This window comes from Balaenoptera borealis (assembly GCF_965194805.1).
Source record: "Balaenoptera borealis genome assembly, chromosome: 18".
Classification (NCBI taxonomy): Eukaryota; Metazoa; Chordata; class Mammalia; order Artiodactyla; family Balaenopteridae; genus Balaenoptera; species Balaenoptera borealis.
This window is the reverse complement of record NC_138877.1, coordinates 24,329,328-24,352,635: the sequence shown is the minus strand read 5'-3', so window position 1 is coordinate 24,352,635 and position 23,308 is coordinate 24,329,328. Positions and strand designations below refer to the sequence as shown.

Genomic DNA, 23,308 nt, shown 5'->3' with positions numbered 1-23,308 from the left:
ACTCTTAGAGGAGAACACAGGCAGAAGACTCTATCACATAAATCACAGCAAGATCCTTTTTGACCCACTTCCTAGAGAAATGGAAATAAAAACAAAAATATACAAATGGGACCTAATGAAACTTAAAAGCTTTTGCACAGCAAAGGAAACCATAAAGAAGATGAAAAGAGAACCCTCAGAATGGGAGAAAATATTTGCAAACAAAGCAACTGACAAAGGATTAATCTCCAAAATTTACAAGCAGCTCATGTATCTCAATATCAAAAAAACAAACAACCCCATCCAAAGTGGGCAGAAGACCTAAATAGACATTTCTCCAAAGAAGATATACAGATTGCCAGCAAACACATGAAAGGATGCTCAAGATCACTGATCATTAGAGAAATGAAAATCAAAAGTACAATGAGGTATCAAGTCACACCAGTCAGAATGGCCATCATCAAAAAATCTACAAACATTAAATGTTGGAGAGGGTGTGGAGAAAAGGGAACCCTCTTGCACTGTTGGTGGGAATGTAAATTGATACACCACTATGGAGAACAGTATGGAGGTTCCTTAAAAAACTAAAAATACGACCCAGCAATCCCACTACTGGGCATATACCCTGAGAAAACCATAATTCAAAAAGAGTCATAATTCAAAAAGAACCATAACCACAATGTTCATTGCAGCTCTATTTACAATAGCCAGGACATGGAAGCAACCTAAGTGTCCATCGACAAATGAATGGATAAAGAAGATGTGGCACATATATACAATGGAATATTAGTCAGCCATATAAAGAAATGAAATTGAGTTATTTGTAGTGAGGTGGATGGACCTAGAGACTGTCATACAGAGTGAAGTAAGTCAGAAAGAGAAAAACAAATACCGTATGCTAACACATATATATGGAATCTAAAAAAAGAAAAAATGGTTCTGAAGAACCTAGGGGCAGGACAGGAATAAAGACTCAGATGTAGAGAATGGACTTGAGGACAAGGGGAGGGGGAAGGGTAAGCTGGGATGAAGTGAGAGAGTGGCATGGACATATATACACTACCAAATGTAAAATCAATAGCTAGTGAGAAGCAGCCGCATAGCACAGGGAGATCTGCTCATTGCTTTGTGACCACCTAGAGGGGTGGGATAGGGAGGGTGAGAGGCAGCCGCAAGAGGGAGGAGATATGGGATTATATGTATATGTATAGCTGATTCACTTTGTTATAAAGCAAAAACTAACACACCATTGTAAAGCAATTACACTCTAATAAAGATGTTTAAAAAAAATAAAAATAAAGCTACAATAAAAAAGTCACAATTATGAAAAACAAAGAAAGAATACAGAACTGTTCTATTCATTTTTTATATCTCTGATTATTTTGATCATCATTCTGAAGATCAGTAGTCAATACATAGTACTGGATGTTTAAATGTAGGTTTAAGAAATTGGAATAATTCCTTATCGCATCCTAGGTATTAGCTAAATTCTATGATGTAAGCCTGTTTTTATATTATTTGCAATTTTCCCCAAACAGCTGTAATCAAAAAAGGATCCTCTATGAACTAGAGACTTCAGTTAACTGATTGAAAATTACTTTATGCTAAGCTAAATCTGTGTCATTTCTTACAAAGGCTGTACGTCTTTCTAAATCAGTATCTCAGCTCAGATTATTAGAATTATGATGGTTGTTGCCATTGTCCAAACAGGAAAGCAGGCAGACGAGAAAAGTAAAACAAAAAGAGAGAGGGGGAAATTGAAGCAAGGAGGAAGGAAACGCTATTCCCTTGAAACACATTCATTAACCTGGGATTACTGCTAGAAGCTCCAGGCTAGAAGTGAGCAGCTTGCTTCTAAACAGATTTTAATTTTTAATCCAGTGGAATAGGTCAGATGCCACTCTCGCACCTGGAGGCCCATCCCAGAACCTACCTGCCCCAAGGCAGTACGGCGGGTCTGCTAGTAATGGTCACATTTGGGTAAACGCAACCTCTAGGCAACCACGTGGCTCTGCGTGTTCTCATCCCAAGGACCAGCAATCAAAGTTGGATGAGCTCTGACAATGAGGTAGGGGGTTTCTCCTTAGATATTTTTTAGGAGTGAGAAAAGACACAGCCAATAAAAACATTTTTTAAAGTGGAGGCTGGAGGGGGGATATCTATGTTTGAAATTCTAATAAATAGAGATCAGCTTTACTACTTAATTAAAATTGGGTGGAGGCATATACGTTGGTCCAAATGTGATGCTCACAAGAGAAATGTCCAGGCACGAGAAAGATCTCCCGGGAAACTGAACGCCTAAACGTAGGGAGAATTGAACAGAGTAGGCCCCGTACTTCCACAGGTGGAGCTAAAACAAGCAAAGATGAACCGGGTGTGACCGATTCCCAAGCCCTCCGCAGACCTAAGATCAGCTTCGTATTAGCATAGGCAGGCCTCAGCCGTCCATGAAAATGAGAGCGCATATTTAAAGTTGCATTTTAATTTAAAAGGTACTCAACATTTCTCGTCTTGTTCACTGAAAAAGGCCAACACCCGCGTGCTTTATTGATGCACTGCAGAACCTCAGTCTAAAAGAACTTGGTTTGCCACATGGCATTTGCTGAGGATGTGTTAAATGCATAGTTTCAGAGCCAAGAATATTGTTTTTCAAACCCAGCGAATGCATTATTAAAGGACTTCTGCTGTGCCCACCACTGGGGGATGGGAGAAGAGGTGGCAGTGGCCCTGCACTCTGAATGCAAAGGAACAATGACTAAGTCATTCACTATAAACTCTAACAGCAATAACCCCAAACTTACACGCCTCTGCCCCTCCAATTCCCTTTGGCCAATCTAGAAAAAAGGAAAATGGAAACCTTTAAATAAAACTCGTATAAAACTTTAGTTCCCAGCACAACATCTTTGATTCTTCGGATGGTAAGTATTTCACTGCGATGGGTGCCTGGTCCCCTTTTCCACATTCCGGGGCTGCATAAGCCTTCACATCAGCCCCCAGTTCTACTTGCAGATCGAGAGTATAAATATACTGACGCCTTCCAAGAAGCTTTGTGTTAAAGTCATTAAATGCCCACACAAGTAATTTTTAAATTAACTGAACCAGAAATAATACATAATACATATCAATTTTATGACAGTGAGAAGTTATTCACTTTTAGTAAGCCAAGAATATCTGTTGTATAAATTTAAAATCTTAGGAGTAAGTCCAGTGTTTTAAATAGACCATGGAAAAGCATGAAATTTATGCCAGGTGAATTTTGAATATAGGGGAGACTTTATCATTCTAGGGAAAATACTTCTCTACAACAGGCAAATTCTCTGGTAAGTCCGGAAATGATTCATTTTCTTGGAAAATTATCCTTTTTCACTTGGAAAAATATTTTCTTTAAACTGCTCCCTTAGTGCATTTTAAAACCTAATTTGATTTATAGACATCACTTTTACACACAACTTTTCTAGTATATATCTTTTGCACAGGGCAAAGTGAATTGGTGACAAAAATTTCTATCCCGTTAAGATGTGGGGAGCAAACACATGACCAGTACCCCAGATGCAGGCAATATATGCTAAATTTTATGTAACACTTTCCCCTTAAAAATAAGAATATAAAATTCTTGCTTCAGAAAATTTCAGAAGACCATGCTTTTAAAATTATACCTTTACTTGACACACTTTCCAAAACCTCAGAACCCTGACGTTAAAAGAGCTGGTGCTGACATAATTTGAGTCGACCCCATAAATATGTATAGAACTCCCAGTGCACCTCATCTGCTGTGCTGAGCAGGCGATGCAAGATGACTACCGTCTGCTGGTCCTGCCTTCAAGTAGCCTGCGACTGGTCTGGCAGGACAGACACACGTATATCTGGTTGTAATGTGCTGGGATTATGTTCTCGTGGTATGAATCAAATGCTCCGGCAGCACAGAATAGAGTGAGGATTCTGGAAGGGAACGTGGGAGTAGGGAGGGTAGATGTTCAGCAGAAGAGATGACATTTGAGCTGGGTCTTAAAGGATGAAGAAGATTAGGCCAGGCAGGGGAGAGCATTCCAAGCCAGAGAAAAAAAACAAAAACAAAAATCAGCCCGTCCATACCAAGGGTTTAAAATCAGACTTTTAAAAGTGTTTTCCTTCAAAAAGATTCAAGTTTGAGAAGTCTAACATGACGTAAAAATCACAAACTAGATGGTTTCTTTCTCACTGGCCTGCCCTTCTCACAAGCACCCTAGATGGTTAGAAGTACATGTAACAAGGAGAGGACTTAAAGTACCTTGGTAGAAACAGAGAGAGAATGATTCCATAACTCAAGTAACAGTCGGAATTAGCACTGTAGGTTTGTGAGTGTAGAAGTGCTACCAATGAAATCAGGAAAAGCATACTGCAATAATCATGCCTTTTCGGTCTGTTTAAAATACAAGTTAAATTGATCTCATTAAGAGGGTCTGCTAAGAAAAGAGTCTGCCAAGAGCTATCAGCTACAGGGTGTGTAAGAATTTTGCTCTGTGCTGGGTCCTATTAGTCAGAAGGGAGGAGAGCAAGGAGAAACCCATCATTTTCTCCCAGTCATTTAATCACATTGGTCTCTTGAATAGAGATGAAGGCTGGGCTGTAGACTTCACGTTTTGTACCGTGTCCCTCTTCTGCTACAGAGGGACAAGGAAGGGGGGAAGCAAGGTCTCCTGGGTAGACCTGGACGGAGGAAGCATGAGGCTCTAATGCCCAAGTGAAGATGCTGCTGAAAGGCTGAGACCAAGAAGAGGACAAGACTTTGATGGGTTTTCACAGGACCTATAAGCTAACGAAACTGGAGTTAAAAACCTAAGGGAAATTTAAGTTAGCTGGAACCTAAATATAATAGGTTATACTTTTGCTTATTCATTTTATAAGAGTTAATTCATTCATATTGGTATTTTTTCAAAGACGTGTGCGTGTATGTGTAAGTGTATGGGTGTGTGTGCCTGTGTGTGACAGAGAGGTTAAAAAGATAAACAAACCAAGTGTGTGGATTGTGTTCATTGTTTTCTCTGAGCCATCAACAAGTAGAGCCAAGACGTAGGAAGAGTGTATTTAGGAAGACGTGCCTTGGAGACTTAACCCTCCTATTATTCCCCATGTAAAAGAAGGCAGCTTCGGAGAGCTGAGCGTGTGGCTCTCTAGATCCACGTGTCACCCCTCCTCCCCGGGCAGGTGTGCAGACTGTGGGGCTGCCTGGATCTCGCTAGACTTGGGTTCTGGCTTCTGGCTCTGGGTCTGCTGCTGACTCACTGCATGAACTTGGGCTGGTCACGGTTATCTTCAGGTGGAAAGGAAAAGCCAGTGTTTGGATTACACACTCTGCATTGGCTTTCCTCTCCCAGTGTTCTCTGATTCGGCAGCACAACACGATGTTCTAAAGAAATGTTTTCCTCCTTCTGGGTTTCACATATTCACATTTGAAAGCCGCTGTAATAATAACAATGCCCCATCTAGTGTCAAGACAGGGAATATTGGTTCAGGAGTGCAGAGTGAGCAATGGCTCTGTGGTCCTTCATGGCTTCAGGGGTCAGAATGGCAATGGGCATAACTGCTGTCCGAGGGGGTCTTTGTCAGGTCCCACCCGCCCAACTTGGTGACGTAGGACATTTTGAAAAAGACTGTGTTTTACAGCTTCCATGTGTGATGCACAACACTAGCACGACAGGACTTTTATTAAGGTCACAAGGAATAATCTTTCCTACTCTTTTGACTGGTGGCTATTGCCATCAACACAAAAGAGCCTCTGGGCGATGGAGACGGGCAGGCAGTACCTTCCCGAGGGAAGATCAGAAGGGATCCTGGGTGAGCTGCAAGCAAGTCACCCAATTCTGGCATCTCGCAGACTTAAACCTGGGAGTTCTGCAGGGCTTTGGTCTTCCACCCTTCCCTCTTCATTTCTTTCTTTCCAAATGCTCCCACAAGGAAATCATCTCCGAGCAGCTCACAGCTCACCACACACACTTCCAACTTCCCAGGTTCTGTGCAGCTCTGTCCTCTCCTTGCTAAACGCCACCCAACAGGAAAGAAACCAAAGGAGGGAACAACTGCAATACAGGGGCAATGCATGTATCATTTAGACAAACGGTCCTCCTCCTCATGTGCCTGACTCTCCTGTGGCTTTTCTTTGGTCTCCATTAAGTGCCAGGGCAGTTTAATTTTTATAACATTGCCATGTACAAACCGCTTCATTTTGGAACCTGCCTCCCTCTCAGGACGCAGGTCAGTTTGGCAGAACGGTGTCTACCGCGTGCCAGACACCGTCTTAATGATGTCTGGGCTGAGAGAACGTAATGAGCCCAAACTCAGAAATTCTCTGCCACGCTGCCCGGTCTGCTCTCAGCCTGTGATCTAGGTAACTAGAAGCGCATTTTACTTCCTGTGACCAAGTTCAATGGAAGAGGTTTTCTCCCTGTTTTATCATCCTTATGCCTCATTCTCGTGATGGCTGGACCCATGCCAGCAGCAGTGGCTGAGGTTCTGGAATGCTCACGTGCTGGCTTGGCCGCCGGCTCCAACAACTCACCTGCTCTGATCTGTTTTAAGAAGTTGCCTCTGCTAGTCTGCCTTCTGTCCTTACCTTCTAGCCAGTCACTTGGAATTCTACCATTTACTGGCCCAGTGTGACTTCTGCCCAGCCCTCTGCCCTGGCTTGTCAGTTTAATGTGCCTCTACATTCCCCAATCAGCTTGATTCTAAGTGGCCCAAATTGTCCTTAAGTCCGTTATCACCAGCCCCACATTCCTGCTCCAGGATCTTCACGCCCATCCTGAGGGCGGCACATCCTTTGAGTTCAGAGTGATGGTCTCAGCTCAGTTCCACTGACCAATCAAGGTCTGGCAGCTGTGGTACTCTTGAGTACAACTGTTACCCGGTAACCAGCAACTGAGGTAGTCCCCACAGAAGACTCGCAAATGAGATTTGCCTCAGGGGGCCACCAGAACATAGTGGTCTCTGATAATTATCAAACAAAGAAAACATTTAGAATATTTACTGAAGACCTAGAGTGGTGCCTGGCATCCTATGGGGACTCAAAAAAATTTGGCAAACTATGTAAAGACATCTCTCAAATAACAAATTACAAATGTTGACAGTTATGATTGGATATTGTAAGCTCCCTCAGGACAGAGAGTCTGTCTGGGTCTATATCTGCATCCCCAGGGCCCAGCGCAGGGCCTGGCATCTAGCAGAATTGGCAAATATTTGCTGAGTTAGAATGACTTTGTTGAGAAGAGTATGTCAAAGGCACTTTTGGAGGATATCTAATTTCCCAAGAATTGGGATGAAGCAGGACTTTTGAAGATGCCCCAGACAAAACTATCAGATTGGTTGGAGCCCTGAATCTACATGCCAGGGTGTTCTTGAGGCACCAGAATCTCTGAGTCTATCCAGTGAGTAAGGACCACGACAGGATGGGTGTGGGAACTCTGCAGGACAGTCTATGACCTAACGTACATTTTCTCCTGCTGGGATCCTCGGCACCTTCAGGTTTGACCTGGGATGCAAGAGATTCTACTGGACAGCTACTTATAAGCAAAAAACGGGAATCTGGGTTTGGCCAAGCATCTTCGATGTCTGAAACACATCTGAGTGTGAAACAGCCAAGCTACAGGCCCTCTAACAGAGCCCAGCAGAGCTGCCAAAACAGCTGGGTAGCAATGAGCTAAGAATGCCATGCTTTCAGTGAATGGCATAAGGCTAGTAGTTTAGAGCATTTCTTTATTTATTTTTATGGTTTAAGCTCTCTATGAATGTATGGAACACTACACTTAGGTCAATCAAGGGTACTTGAATTTCAAAATATATTAAAATGTGTTAGTGTTCATTTCACATAAAATATAAAGCATCCATCTTTAAAGTGCTCACAGCAATCAGTGCTTTTAATCGAGCAGAAAAGCATACACAGATATAGAAATGTTTAGTCCTAGCTGGGGTCCCTGATAGTCATCTTCAGACATACGTTTACACAACAGATGTTTCAATTACGACAATAATATTTATTGAAAGGTGAACCATAAATGTATAGGCACTTGAAACATTATTGAACAAACGTAATTTAAAATGCTGGTGAACTGCATTTTAGCCCTGCTTTGATTTTATCAGCATTTGTCAATTAATCAACGTGAACCTTGTAAAACATGTTCTCTTACGAGTGGAAACAAGCAAGTGCTTGCAGGCTTTGAAGGAAAGGTCATTTAATAATTTGCTAATTGTGCAAAGATAGATTTAAAAAAATTTTTTTTAAAAAGGGAAGCTCTCATTACCACTCTGCATAAACAGAACTTTATTTAAGCTTAAACTTGCTAACTGAAATATGGTCAATGGTTGAGCTGTGGGGTTTTTTTTTTTTTTTTTTTGGTATTAAATAGTGGAGAAACATTAAGACGGAAAGAAATTAATCTAGCTGCACATTTTCAAAATTTATTTTAAGAAGCTTTCCGTTGTCACCTCTGACATTTCAGAGCTGCCAACCTTGAGGCTATGGTTATAAACAAATCAACTATAACTTCTTGGCAGACAAGTGAAGAGAAAAAAGACAAAGCAACAGAAATGGGAAATGGAGCAGCGCAAAAGAGCCATGCAGGGGCAATGTTCTGGTTTCTTCTCTTTTCTTCTTTCTTCTTTGCTTCACTTCATCCTTCATTCTGCTAGATGGATGTCAGCTCCCTACTCCCTACTTCTGACTGCCTCGTTCATTTTAAGTGAGAAAGAAGCTGAGTCCAACTCTCCCTTGGGGGAAGCCAGGCCTCAGCACACCCGTCACCTCTCCTGGCCACCAAGGAAGTGCCTTAACTTCCGGGCACAGCACTACCACCACCCAGCCCTCTGCAGTCATCTGAAGGACTCGAGGAAGTTTAAAATGGGTAACGTACCTCGGAGAGCAATTTCTACCCTGGGGTCTGCAGGGCTGAACCGAGAAATCCGCACCATCTTAGAAGTAGAAGTGGAACTTGAGAGAGCGTGCCTCAAGGCGTTTGTAGGAGTCAGAATTTTGCACGGAGTTTACAGAGACAATGTTCCTTGAAGGGAGATGGGTCTTGGCAGGTGGTCTGGGCAAACCGCTTTGCTGCAGGACTCCTTTTATAAGAGTTACAAGGGCCTGGGTTGCTCTCTGCCTGCTCAAACTGGCTTATCAATCCATTCCATTCCATTCTGTTACTCGTTCTAAATAAGTCATTATTTCAGGCACATTTCCCTAAGCAGATGCAAACACTCTTTTCCTGTGTGAGACTCCCTTGGGCAAATCAGGTTTCTTGGAAAAGGGTCAAGGAGCAATCAAACAAAATACCTACTGAGAAAGAAGCAGGTGGTTTCAGGGGACGCTGTCATTCGTGCAGGCCACACCACAAGTCAAATTTTAGACACTGCTCGGGCAGTAATGTTTAATCTGATAGGGCCAGGTATGGAAAGCAAAATCCTGATATCTGTAGCCAAAGTTTCTTTTTATCGTCATGACAAATAAGTTTTTTCCCCTCCCAGCATTATCAAAGTATAATTGAGAAATACAATTGTATAACATGCATTTAACATGATGATTTGATATACATATGATGAAATAAAAATTCATATTTGAAGGCAAAATCAGAAAAATTTAAACAGAAATTTTCTTCTCTGCCCGTTTGGGCCTCCTGCCACCCCTCTGGTGTGCACTGTACACCTGCTTTATGCATTAACCAGACTTCCCCAATGGCAGAAAGGCCGGCTCAACCATAAAGATCAATTTCTCTTCTTCTGGCACCAGCCATGTAACTCCTTGGAAGATAACATTCCTGTCTCAATCCCGTAAGGGGTCAGGATGACCCGCCTCTCACCTTGTATGTACAGACATCTCTGCTGAACTTTATGTATTGATACAAAGCCAATATATCATTCCCCTTAAAGACAGCGATTGGTGCAGACCACATTGGTCAAAAGACTGAGGAGATACTGGGTCCCCCCAGTGGAAGTCCTTAGCTTAAATACTTATGACCTTATTAATGTAACTAGCTATATTACTTGTATTCTTGTATTACTTGTATTGTATTACTTGTATTCTGCCTGTTTTCCAAGATTATTGTTTCTTGCATTACCAAATGTGTCACTGAGCCTCTGGTAAGAAATAATGATGACGAGGTGACTTGAAATAATTGACCAAATACAGAGTTCTGTAAGATCCATGATGCATGCTAATAGTGCAACCCTAGATTTGGAAAGAAACAACAAGAGGGAACCGTCTCCTGGACCGTAACAGAGTCTCAGTTTCCTTACCTATAAAATGGGGTTTTTGGCTACTGTTAACAGGGCCTAGTCCAGTAATAGCACACTGAGTGGTCCATCAACGAAACACTTGCCTTACCTGGGAATGAGCATTCCTAGCGTAGCGCGACAAATTGGTCATGGTATGCCTCCAAAACCTTGGTAGAAATTAAGACTGAAAAGGAGGGGACTGTAAAATAAGGAATGTTGTTCACCATCCAGTTCTACAAGACTCAAGTCATTAACCACTGCAGTCGCTGACCTACAACACACCCTGAAAGGAATTCAGGGCAAAGATCAGGATGCAGTACTTTGTGCTCTAGGAAAACTGGCAGAACTGACCCTTAGATAGCTGATATTTTCAGGAGAAAATTTTATGAACTCAGTTTCTTGCATCTTCCCATACTTAGGAAAGCACTAAAACCATTAACTATATCTGCTCCTTACAAAGAGCAGTAACCTTCTACCAAGATGTGTGCTTGATTGCATGTACCCCCTTCTCCAAAATCACATATACGCTGACCTTCCCCCTTTACCTCTTCGGAACAGTTCTCAGAGCTCTCTGAGACACTGTCTCTCGGGTTATAATCCTCAGGTTGGTTTGAATAAAATTTACAATTTTTTCTTAGATTGACTGTTGATTGATTTTTCATCAATACACATATATTGTGAAATGATTACCACAATAAAGTTAATAACATATCCATACCTCACATAGTTACCTCTGTGTGTGTGGGTTTATTTCTTTATGGAAGCAAAACTGATGGTCATAAAATAATGGAAGATTTCCTTGTCTAATATTTCTAATTAAAAGTAGCTAATCAAATCCTAATTCCTTAATAAAACTGTAGTACCAATTTTTGTAAGGGAAAAGTTACTATGAAATTATTATCTGCTGTTCTCGTTATCTTATCTAACACATGTGGAATATTTCTGAAATAGATATTCCTTACTGCATTTTTTTTCTTTGAGTCATAGGGAGAAAAGTCCCTTTCGTGTTCCTTTAATATTTGCTTTTATTAACTTCAGCTTCAGTTAGCTCACTTCCGTATATCAAGATTCTTTTCAAAACAGAAGAGACAAGAGGTAAATGCAAATGTGGGAAGGGAAGCTGCTTGGTGACATGACAGCCGCTCCCTGGTAGGAGTTATTTCTACCTAAAACGTATACACCATATTAAGAAGCCACAGGGAAGAAATAAATGCATGTGGATGGTAGGTTTTCATTCGTTTCCTTGACGTCTCAGAACACTGTAAATAAGTTTGTGTGTTTCAGTTCAAGCGGTTCCACGATCTTGGAGGTCTTAATCATTTGTTCTGTTTTTTTTACTCTTTACTATTTTTTTTAAATTTTATTTTTTTATACAGCAGGTTCTTATTAGTTATCTATTTTATACACGTTAATGTATATAGGTCTTAATCATTTGTATTAACAGTTTCTGGAGTGTACAAAGCTTGTGCTTAAGGACCATGATTGGCATTCAGTGTAGTCAGACTGCATTAAGCAGAGGTACAACCTTGTTCATGGCTATCTTTGATCATCTTTATTTAACAGTAAGTTCAGGCCGATGAGGTGGCTTAGCATCCTCCTGTGTTTCAGCCTGTCAGTCATGCCCCACCAGAACACCTGGCTCTGCTGGGCACCCCCACGCTTCTCCAAATGAAACCAAAGTTGGCAAGGTAAATGGGAAGGACTGGCAAGTGGCATTCAACCTGGGAAAAAAGTTTAAAAGTGGCATATAACCCAGCAGCCCTGTTTTAAAATGTATCCAGGTCTGTGGTTTTATTCAGGTATGGTATGGCGAACAGGTTAGGAGATGCTTGCCATAGAAAAGATAGTTGGTTACATATAGTTTCCAAGAGGAAGAGGCATGAAGTGCCGCATCAGGCCATGCAGGGTCACATGGAGAGGTACCAGGGTTGCTCAGGAGGAGAGGAAATAAGGAAAAAAACGTGGGCAAAAGCCTTTCCTGTGGTTTCTGCAGGGCAAGAAGGTTTAGGATTGGATAGCTTAAATAATTTCAGTGCGTTCTGCGGCACAGGGATGATTCCTAATTGTCCAGTACCTGGCCCTGGTGTGATTTAGGGCAGGGGGATAGTGTTCTGGACTGCAGGGGCCTGATAAAAAGGGGCAGGTGTGGGCATGGCCTCAGGATTGGTTCACTTGGCAATCTAAGGTGTGCTCCCAGGCAAGCTGTTTGCTGTCTGTAGGAATTAGCTAACCCTGGGAAGGGCAGTGCCTCCTTGGCATCTGCAAGACTCTAAGATGTCAAAATACATCTTATAAAATACAGAAGATAAAATAAGATTAATACAAGCCTGTCTGAAACACTTGTGAGAAGCATAAAAACAGAGCTTCTCAAACTTTAATGTGCATAGGAATTACCTGGGTATTTTGTTAAACTACAGGTTCTGATTCATTAGGTCAGGTGGGCGTTGAGATTTTGCTTTTTTTTTTTTTTTTTTGGCCACACCCCACAGCATGGGTAACTTCCCCCACCAGGGATCAAACCCACAGCCTCTGCAGTGGAAGCATGGAGTCTTAACCACTGGACCACCAGGGAAGTCCTGAGATTTTGCATTTCCAATAAAGTCCTTGGTGATGTTGGGGCCATGCTTTGAGTAATTAGGGATAAGAATATCCCTTGGTCACCTTCTGCAGGGAAAAGGGAAGAACCTGACACTTGCCGAACCCTGCTTTGAACCAGATACTGCTAGGCCCTGAATACACAGACTTCATCTTGTTTTGCTTGGACAACATCCTCTGCTCTTAGGAAAAATTATCCCAGTGTTACAGGGAAGGGAACTGAGACTCAGGGTAGTTAAGTAACCTGCCCAGGTCACTTAGCTGAAAGTCAGAAGATACAAATGTATCTGGCCGAAAACCCGAATTTTTTCCCACCACAACATACGTACAGATGGTTCCACTCCAGTGGAAACTAAAATGTCTCTGTTGGTAAAGGCTTCGTAAAATATAAAGTGTGGACTTGAATCGTGGACCATTTACAACTTGAATTCTGAACAGAAGAGAAATTCTGAATGATGTTCATTATTTCAGGACCAGAAATAAATGGTGCTGACTAAATAACTTATATTTTATTATAGCTATTCGAGAAACACTTCACATGGGATTCCCTATTACACTAGTGTCTTTATTTTAAAAAGTGTCGCAGGTCCGTGGTAAGATATAAACAACAAAAGTCTGCCTTCCTCCCATGTGCTTCCATTTCTATTGCACAGAGAGAACTACTGTTAGGTTTGTGTAGCCTTCTAGAAATTCTGGGCAAATAGTAACCTTCTATGCAAATAATAAACTTTTTCATACAAATTCATTCACCCAGCCATTCATTTTTCCAGGGGGAAAAGGAGTAAGTAAAACATGCAACATCCCTCATGCACCTCACATTCCAGTAGGGGAGCCAGATCATAAACAAAAGAGTGAAATAAACATTATGTCAAATAAGGATAAATGATAATGAAGAAAAAGCCGGTGGAGTTGGGGAGGGGGCGGGGAACGTTTGCAATTATAAATGCAGTGGTCAAGGAAGGCCTCATGGAAAAGGTGGTATTTGAGTAGAGACATGAAGGAGGTCATGCTATTCCACATTGACTTTTTCCTTTAGCAATATATGTTAAAGCCCTTGCCGTATCACAACTTAAAGATCTACCTCGTTCTTGTTAATGGTTCCACAGTACTCCACTGTGTGCGTATACCATAATACTGATGGGCATTCTGTTACTTAAGCAAAGGGAATGTTTTAGATTAAGCTTGTTATCGAACTTATTAGCTGATCGTTTGAGTGGTCATAAGGAGATTTGGGGAGCATGGTATAAAGCCTGATGAAGTAGAAAGAGCACTTAGACGTGAAGCTGTGGCTGGGAGCCCTAGTGTGCCACTCGACCAGGTGACCATGTTATAACTGAGTATTCACTGAATGCCTGCTTCATATTAGTGGTTTTCCTTCTGCCACATCTTAGGCAGGGCTACATCCACCAGGTGCAGGGGGGTGTCTAGGAGCTTCTCTACCCTGAGGGCAAGGCCACAACCTACTTGCAACATTTTCCTCAATGCCAGGCTACCGTGTAACCCCTGCGGAGTCAAATACAAACCCTCCAGGTGACAAGTTTTCCACATTCCCCACACAGGAAGCACAAGCACAAATTTTAGGGAGCAGTTAACCATCTGGGCTCTGAGTACAATCTTCCTCTTTTAGGAGAAAGCACGTAAGCTTCCTTAAAACAGTAAGGAACAAAAACTCCTTACCTTCTAGTAATATTTATTTACATGGATACAGATGTTTAGCATTGGGCCATATGACTGAACATATTTCACATTTAATGAAAGATTCATTTATGCATTTCATTATTATCTGAGGCAGTACCTGGATGATGTCAGCACTCTGCCGGGCTCTGTAGGAGGAATAAATATCTGTGCAGTATGGTTTCTGCCCTTGTCACCTGCTAGCTCTTAACAAAGACTGGACAAGGGAAAAAATGACCGTGATTGAAAGCAGTGTGTGATCAGTTTGTGGTGCCAAGGACAATGTAACAGGAATTAAAGGAAAGGGGAGGATGCTATGATCCAGAGAGGGATCCTGGCTGAGATATAAACAGGTAGGGATGCAGGTGGAACCAGGGGACTTTGGGAAGGGATATGTGTGTGTGTCTGTGTGTGTGTGTGTGTGTGTGTGTGTGTGCGTGTGTGCGCGCGCACGCGCGTGCGTGTATGTGTGTGTGTTTTGGGAACGTGTATGAATGGAAGGTGAATATAACTGCACAGCAAGCAAAGGCCCAGGTGAGGGAAAATACAGGTATTATAAAGGGAACACAAAGTGGCCCACTAGAGCTTAAACACAGAATATGGGGGGTGGTCACAGATGACAGGAGATGTTGGTTGGAGTGAGACTGGCAGAGGGTTCTGAGGCTCCCACCTTGCAATCAGACATGAGATAAATAAATGAGTCTTGAAAGATGTCAAGAAAAGCACCATTAACCTCTTCCTCTTTTTCTGTTTTTGCTTTTATGGGGAGGAGGGGTACTGCGCACTTTGGTTTTATAACCTCTGTTTCCAATTCCAGTAATTTAAAAAACCAACTTAATACTTATCAAAGTAATACACGCCTGTAGCTTAAAAAAGCAAGTACTCCGTAAGAGGCCTATAATCAAAATCAGCCATCCCCACCTGTCTCCACCACCCCCTCCTGGCTCCTCAGAAACCCCTTTTTTGTTTGTGGTTTGCTTTTACTATGAAAGATAATGATTTGCCAGAGCGAGTAGCCTCCTCTACGGGTAAGACTTTTGCCCCAAGCAGTTGCTCTCAAGTTTGGTTAATCTACGGGCTGGCCCAGGGCAGGAAGACTAACCGATAAGTCTAACCCAACACTCCTCCGTCAAGGAGGTTGAATCCTGTCATGGGAAAGAAAGGACACCACTTTTAACTTTCAATTCTGATATTTGATTCCATATATTTAAGTGATATATGTACACTGATATTTCCTAAATGATCATTTTTAGAGATTATCTAACATCTTACTACTCTGCAAAATGAGGAAAACTTGACACTGTTACACCATCACCACCTCCCGACAAGCGTTCCTCCCCCATCTTTCCAGTTGATTAAACTGCAATTTGGGGTTAAATCGATATTCTATGTTTACATTGTTGTAAGCACGTAATATTGTTTACTACTGAGCCACGCAGTATAAGAACACACTTCCTAGCTTGTTCAATATTTTTTTCCTGGTGCTACCTTTTTCTTCCTTCCTTTTTGTGTGTATCTATTACTAATCACTCTTGACCTTTTCAAAGGAACTATAAAAGCCCTACTAAAATCATTTTTGGCGTGAGCAACTCAACCAATGTATCTCTCAGATCTGTTTTTCCCTCCACAAGCCTACCATTGAGTCCGTCCGGTCTAGTGGTTTCCCAGGCCAGCTGCCCACCTGTTGTCCTGGGGCTTCTTTTTAACACCATCTTGCGAAATCCCTGTGCCTCTCGCCTGTGTTGGGTCCCCCGCTTCCTGGATCCCATGGTTTCCTCTTTCTTGGTTTACATCCTCATTTTTGTGGAGCTCATTCTCTAGTAGCTTCCTAAGAAAAGGTACATGGGAGGTAAGTTTGTTGAGACCTTCCTTGCGTGTCTGAAAAAGTCTTAATTCTACTCTCACGCGTGCTTGCTAATTAAGCTTGTCATTTAATTCTAAGTAAAAATTCGTTCCCCTCAGAATTTTGCAGGCTGAGTTTCACGGTCTTCTAGCATCCAGTGTTGCGGTTGAGAAGTCTGAGGTCACTGGTTCTCCTGCTTTTTTATCTGTGACCTGTTTTATTTCTCTGGAAGGTTTAGGAATCTTCTTTTTAGTCCCTGGTTTTCTGAAATCTCATAGTAAAGAAACCTTAATGAGGATATTTTCTTATCCATTGTTCTGGGCACTTTCTCTTCCCTTTAAAGTTGGAAATTCCTGTTGCTCTGGTTTGCAATTTTTCTTGAATTATTCTTTGATACTTGTCTCCCCACCATTTTATCTATTTTCTCCTTTTGGAACCTCTGTAGTGAAATGCTGAACCTTGTGGACTGATCCAATACCTTTTTTACCTTCTTTTTCCCACCCCACTATCCATCTTTGCCTGTTAATCTGCTTTCTAGAAAGTTTGCTTGACTTTACCTTTTACACCTCTGAATTTTTTTTTTTTAACTCTGAGTTTAATTTCCAAGATCTCTTTCTTATTTTCTGAGTGTTTCTTTTTTATAGAATTTACCTTTTATTTCATGGATATAATATTGTCTCCCATCTTTCTGAAGATATTACAGATTTTTAAAAGCTCTTCTTTCACTTCTTGATTATCTATATTTTTCCAAGCCCCCCAACCCGTTTCTCTCTGTTTTGATCTACATATTTTACTCTATATTTTCTTTTGGGAGCCACACTCAAATATCTGGTGATCCTCTCACTATTCATTTATATTTAAGACTTTCACATATATATGTAACACTTATATATAAAGAAAATATAGAATTTACTTACATTTAGGTACAGTGAGTCCCTACACAACTGATTAGAAACCCTGGCAGGTGTGCCTATCACCTGGTAGGCGTCCCATGAGGTAACTGGGTAGGAATCTAGCCATTCTGATAGGGACTCCAAATGCCAGTCAGGTCATTTCTTTGAGTCATTCAGTTTCTCTAGATAAGAATCTTTTAAACTCCTGTCTAAAGAGCCTGTCCCAAAAGAATTTGGAAAAGAATAGATACATGTATATGTATAACCAAATCACTTTGCTGTACGCCTGAAACTAACACAACATTGTTAATCAGCTATGCTCCAATATAAAATAAAAACCAAATAACAAAATAAAGAGCCTGGCCCTGGCTACAGGTGCTTTGGGAGCTACATTGTAGAACAGTCCAGGAGGGTCTCACCTGTTTACTCTACAGAGTTTCACTTAATTCCCCTGGTTTCACCTCTCTATCCTGGGCCTCGTTTCCCTGAGTCCAGAGCACCTCTGATTCAATTTAGCCCAAGACTATGCCTCAAGCCTCCAGCAGGGATGGAGACTTGGTAGTGGCAGTGCGAGGGTGGGAGAGGAACAGGGCCGAGCTATTCCCTGCACTCCATTCCACTAAGTACTACTAACTACTAACTACTCTGTAACTACTGTGAACTAGTCCCCCCTTTTCCAGGCTCACCCTCACACCCTTCTTAAGTCTCCCCAGGGTCCTGCAGAATGAACCTGCGGGCTTCTCTCAGTACCCCTCAGCCACTCCCCCTCCATCACTGGGCCATCTTCCCAAAGTTTGCTGACATCTCTTGTTTAGTACCACCTCCCCCTCTGTTCTCTCTCGCTCTCAATCTGTGTATAGCTTTTTTAAAATTCTTTGCTGAAATTTTAGGGAGATTTTTGGAATAAGAAGATATAAATGCATGTGTTCAATCTGACAGAACGACAAGTTACCAGTCTTATAAATTTTACTTTGTACTTAAGTACTTATTATGTACTTCACTCTAGAAAGTTTATCCAGAGAACTTTAGGTGTTGCCCTAAATCAACTACTAACTATGTAACAACTGTAATACTTTCAGGTAGGATATTACTGAAATCATTTTAATTCTCTGTGACTTTCTAGCGAGTACCAGGCAAAGTGAGTTAAACTCCTCCATAAATTTATCTTTATAGAATCTCATTATTATCTTGGCTCTAGAAATTCGGACCAATAGTCAATTTGAGGCAGATGCCACATCAATTTTTAAATATGAAGGAAGGAAGGAAGGGAGGGAGGGAGGGAGGGAGGGAGGGAAGGAAGGAGGGAGGGAGGGAGGGAGGGAAGGGAGGGAAGGGAGGGAAGGGAAGGAAGGAGGGAGAGATGGAGGGATGGGGGGAGGAAAAAAAGAAAGAAACAGACATCAAGAAAATGATTTAAAAATAGAATAGTGAGAGGATTGGCCAAAATAAATAACCATTTTAAGAAAAGCTATGTAAGTTTATTAAATAAGAAAAGAGACTGCAGAAAATCATCTGCCTTTAAGATAACTAAACAATGATCACTCACTTGGAAGGCAGTTGAATAATTTCTGCCCTGAACATTAGCTGTGAAACTCCAGTTATTCATTCAACAACTTGCACCCAAAATTCATATAAAAAAAATCACCATTATCCAGCAAGAAACTATCCACATAAGAAATTCTCACAATTACACACACAAATCACCTTCCAATTATGCACTCACCTTTTTATTGCGTATATATATATGCATTCCTCACCTCATCCCCCAAACAAATTTAAGTCAGCTTGCTGGTTATCCTTTTAATATATTAGTTGAATGTATTTTTATTTTTCTGAGTATATTTCTTACAAATTTGTCTACCTAAAATTATGTAATCCTCTTTATTCTGTGCCACACTCAATTATGGGCCAATAAGCTTTTAAAAAGTTAACCATGTTGTCAACAGGAATGCTTCTAATGTAGCTGTAATCACATCTTCGAGCTTGATAAGATAAAAAACTTCGTAGTCAGATTGACCTTGTTTTGCATCCCAACTCTTCCACTTATTGAATGTATGACCTTCAGGGAGCTGATAACCTCCCCACAAGGAAAATGGACATACTATTATCTATTTTGCAGGTTGTTATATGGATGAAACTGTAAAATGCATATAAAGAACCTGACATATTGTAGGTGTCCAATAAATAAAAGCTATTAAAATCAGAACATGAGAAGACATTGATGCCTTAACTCTAAAAATACACTTTCTAAGTAAAGAGTTTTCACTTCCATTTTTAGGCATCAGATCACTGGTATGCTGGTCAACTAGAAGCAACTTGTCAGCCACTGAAAAGCAATGGGGAAGTTCTTACGGGCAATTAGGGAAAGCAATGTGAAAGTAGGGGTGTGGGGAGGAGGCCTGGAAAAAAAGTTAAACAAAGTATTTGACTTTGGATCAGTTCCTTAACCTTTTTGTAGTTTATTTAACTATAAAATTAGGAGGTTGGATGACGTCCCTCCAGATGTTCACAATAAAGAGTTCTGTGGCTGGATAATTTTGGAATATGACCCTTCATCCCATGCTTGCCCCCTCCCCCATTTAAGGCAGCAGTTTGATTTTGTTTTACCTGGAATATTACAAACTTCTCCGTGTACAAATCCTCCCCATTTTTTCCCCCAAAATATTAGCATATTTTGGAAAAGACGGATGAGCTGATCCGCAGTTTCTCATTCTATAATATGCTGCTCTGAGTTTTACTGCTTCACGTAAATGTTTGGTTAAGGAAAAAAGGGTAAACGTGACGTGTGTGAAGTTTTATTTATTGATGCTTTCTCCTATAGCAGCATATAACTTTTAGAGTGGGAGAAAAATCTATCGCCATTCCAGCGAAACCAGATATTTCTAAGTACAGTTTAACATTTCATCTATATGGTACCGTCAATGTCTTGAGCAGCTGATCACCAAAGCATCCACTGAACTGCTGCCAATGAAGACAGACATATTACTGGGACACATCTGGCAATTTTGGCAATCAGTGAATGAAATGAATCAACCATGTAGTGATCGGACTGGCTGCTTGGTGATCAACGTGACTGGAATGGAAAATAACTGTGGGATAAATTAATCCTTAGACTGCAGGACTGTACCGTGATACCAGAATAAAACTCAAATGGGTGTTCATGATGAATACATTTTCATGCTACAGTTACAAATCCAACAGTTAAATTATTTCTAATAGTAAAATACGTTCACTTTTTCTATCAATCTACCAACATTTACTTTTATCTGAAAGGAAAAGACTGTGCAAAGTGTTTGCTGGGAATGAAAAGATATAGTAGGAAAGAGGCCAAAGAACCTACCAGAAAAAGATCTAGGAGCCAGATGCTCTGTCAGTAACTTTCCACGTAGCCTTCAGTAAGTCTTTGTTTTCTTACTTTTAAAAATAACTAGCCTCAAGTAGCTTATAATTTAGTTGATTATATTTACAAATTTGGGATTTCCATTTAATGCCTTCTTACATTACAAAATCATTCTTAATTTATCTACATAGCGGAGATGAAAGTGAATGAATATTCTGATGTTCTTTAATTAACTACATGCAATGAAGCCCCCGTTTCACTTTAATTGTAGGAATTCTATGAGAACCTGTTGCAATGTGTTTCCTTCCTCTCTTGACATGTCTCCTGCCCCTCAAGGCTGCTAAGGTTTGAAAGTGTTCTAATTATTTCTATATTTTCATAAAATACTCTCTTCCCACCCCCAAAATACTTTTCCTTCTTCTCAAGAGGAAGTTTTTCAGAAAGCAATTCTGTAGAATCCAAAGGATGAGTGTTAGTAGTAGGGTGACCAACTGAGGGGTTTCCCACTGTGTAGGACTTTCTGTGCTAAAACTAGCACAGTCCCTGACAAATGGAGATTGTGGGTCACCTTGGTTGGTAGCTTGAGAGAAGGATTGGAAGTGGCAATGGATGCCTGCATCAGAAAGTTGCCATTTTAATCCTCCTATTAGAAGCACTCTTCTTTCATTGTTAACCAGCTGTAGAAAGCCATCCAACAGCAGATGGATGAATGCATTCAATGACCTTTAACTTTCTCTTACACCAGTGGTTCTCAATTCTGGCTTCTTACTAAAATCATCTGGTTAGCTTTCTTTCTTTTTTTTTTTTTTTTAAATGATACTATTCCCTGATTTAACTGATCTGGAGGTAAGTCCCAGTCATCAGCATATATGTCTAAAATTCCCGTGCTTATTCTACTGTTACTCAGGGCTAAGAAACACTGCTTTGCATCCATTCTGAGATTCAAACTATAGGTCTAGCAAGAGCTATTTAAAGCAAGGAGAAATCTACTTTGTTATCTCTGACTTTTAAAATACTGCCTGCAAGTTTCCACTTCATATTTAAAACAAATGAGAACCCACAAACTAAATGTATTCACCTAGGGTTCATGGTATGTTTCTCCCTTGTCATGATTATCAATCACCACCATCTACTGACATAATTTTTTGCACAAGAAACTGTGTTAGGCAGGTACTGTGGGACCACAGAGATTTCAAACTCAGGGTCTCTGCCTTCAGGCAGCTCACTGTAAAACACAGGAAGGTGACTAAATGATCAAGCAAAGGACCTCACGAGGAGCTCAAAGAGGAAACGACTATGGCCTGAGACGGTTGGGAAATCTGCACAGAGCAGGCAGGATTTAAAGAAGGCCTTTGAGGACTAGATAGGATTCTAATTAGAAGGCCAGAAAGGGCCTTCCAAGCAGAGAGTGGGTAAGAAGCAATCGGACTACCAAATTTAAACATATACACAAATAAGAAAGTTCACATTCTGAGTAATACAAACTATATGAGGCCAACTGCTGAGCAAGGGGACATAATTAGCCCTATCACTTTTTTCGGTGAGAACCACTCCTGACACTGAAAAGAAGAACTAACTTGGCAGATGAAACAGTTGGTTCAGCCGGAGCATAGAGACAAGCTTGGTGCACAACACAGAGAACAAGCCACAGAACAGCAGCGACAGTACAAGTCCCTTCCCTCTCTCATGCTGGGCCCCCCAAAGAGACCTGATTACCCAGGCATCAAGGCAAAAGCTGCTTAGTTCATTGCCAAACGCTTGAGGTTCCTACTCTATCCGATCAGATGATTATTTAATGTTGAAGGAATACATTTAGGACAAAAATCACGCAAAAGTTATGTGCTGTCTTTTATGTCATGTTATGTGATTATCAGTATTGGTTTTCAATTACTTTTATAATGCGGTGGCCTTCTCTCTGGATTTCAGAATTAAAGCAACACTGTGCCATTTGTCCTTGACCCCTAAAATAGTTAACTTTCGTATTTATTCCAATATCTGGCCTTCATGCAAGATAGGAACTCAGTGGGTGTGGGTATGAACGATCTGGGTATGCATCACCTCAGGAAGCCAGTTGGCAAAAAGAACACTGAGAAGTAGGCACCACTGGTATTTCACACATTATTAACTTATATTACAATTCAAATAAGCTTACAGCTGGCAAAAAAAAAAAAAAATCTCTTCTGTAAAGTGATCTCAAACATAATAGGCTTAATCAGAGATAAATTAAATTAGGCAGCCATGCATACTACAGCATATTAATTCTGAGTAGTTATTAAATACACTTTCTGTTATCAGTGGTGTGAACAACATTATATGCAAACAAATTCTTCGAGAGGATAGGAAATAAAGTTTATGTCTGGGATACTGTGTGCCTGATATCTTCCCATGCCTTCTTATAATGTTAAATAATCTTTTCTAATAATGGTACTGGGTTAAGTCTCCATAAATGAGTCAACTTCACTCCCAGGCAATAAGGCAAAAGAATAGCAGACAAAACTGCCAGTGTGGTTTTAGTTTTTTCCAAAGGGAGCTTTTCTACCTTTCTACTGCAATTTTTAAAAGAAGGCATTAGTGAGTCAAGCTGGAGCAAAGTTGTCCAAAACATAAGGTAGTGAATATTCATTATGTCAATTTTATGATGCATCTCATTCTGTGTTTTGGGTAACCTATGTTGCCTGAGGATATTCAAAGAAGGAAATTATTAAGGTTGAGTGCTATTTTGTAAATAACATCCTACCATTCTCTCTT

General features: G+C 40.8%; 1 protein-coding gene across 6 annotated transcripts in view; it reads right to left on the bottom strand.

Annotated features, from left to right (window-relative positions):
- Window positions 1–16,143, bottom strand: part of ENOX1 (ecto-NOX disulfide-thiol exchanger 1) — a 300,621-nt gene extending 284,478 nt beyond the window's left edge. For 4 of the 6 annotated variants that reach the window (XM_082365418.1, XM_082365422.1, XM_082365420.1 and 1 more), the window contains exon 1: window positions 16,121–16,142. Coding sequence is in view for 1 of the 6 variants with exons in the window: in XM_082365421.1 (XP_082221547.1) it covers window positions 8,862–8,919 (58 nt within the window). In the remaining 5 variants the exon portion in view is untranslated. Of the gene's footprint in view, window positions 1–8,861; window positions 9,801–16,120 lie in introns of those variants that run through there. The other 2 variants (XM_082365423.1, XM_082365421.1) reach the window with 2 other exon arrangements.
- Window positions 16,144–23,308: the final 7,165 nt, after the last annotated feature.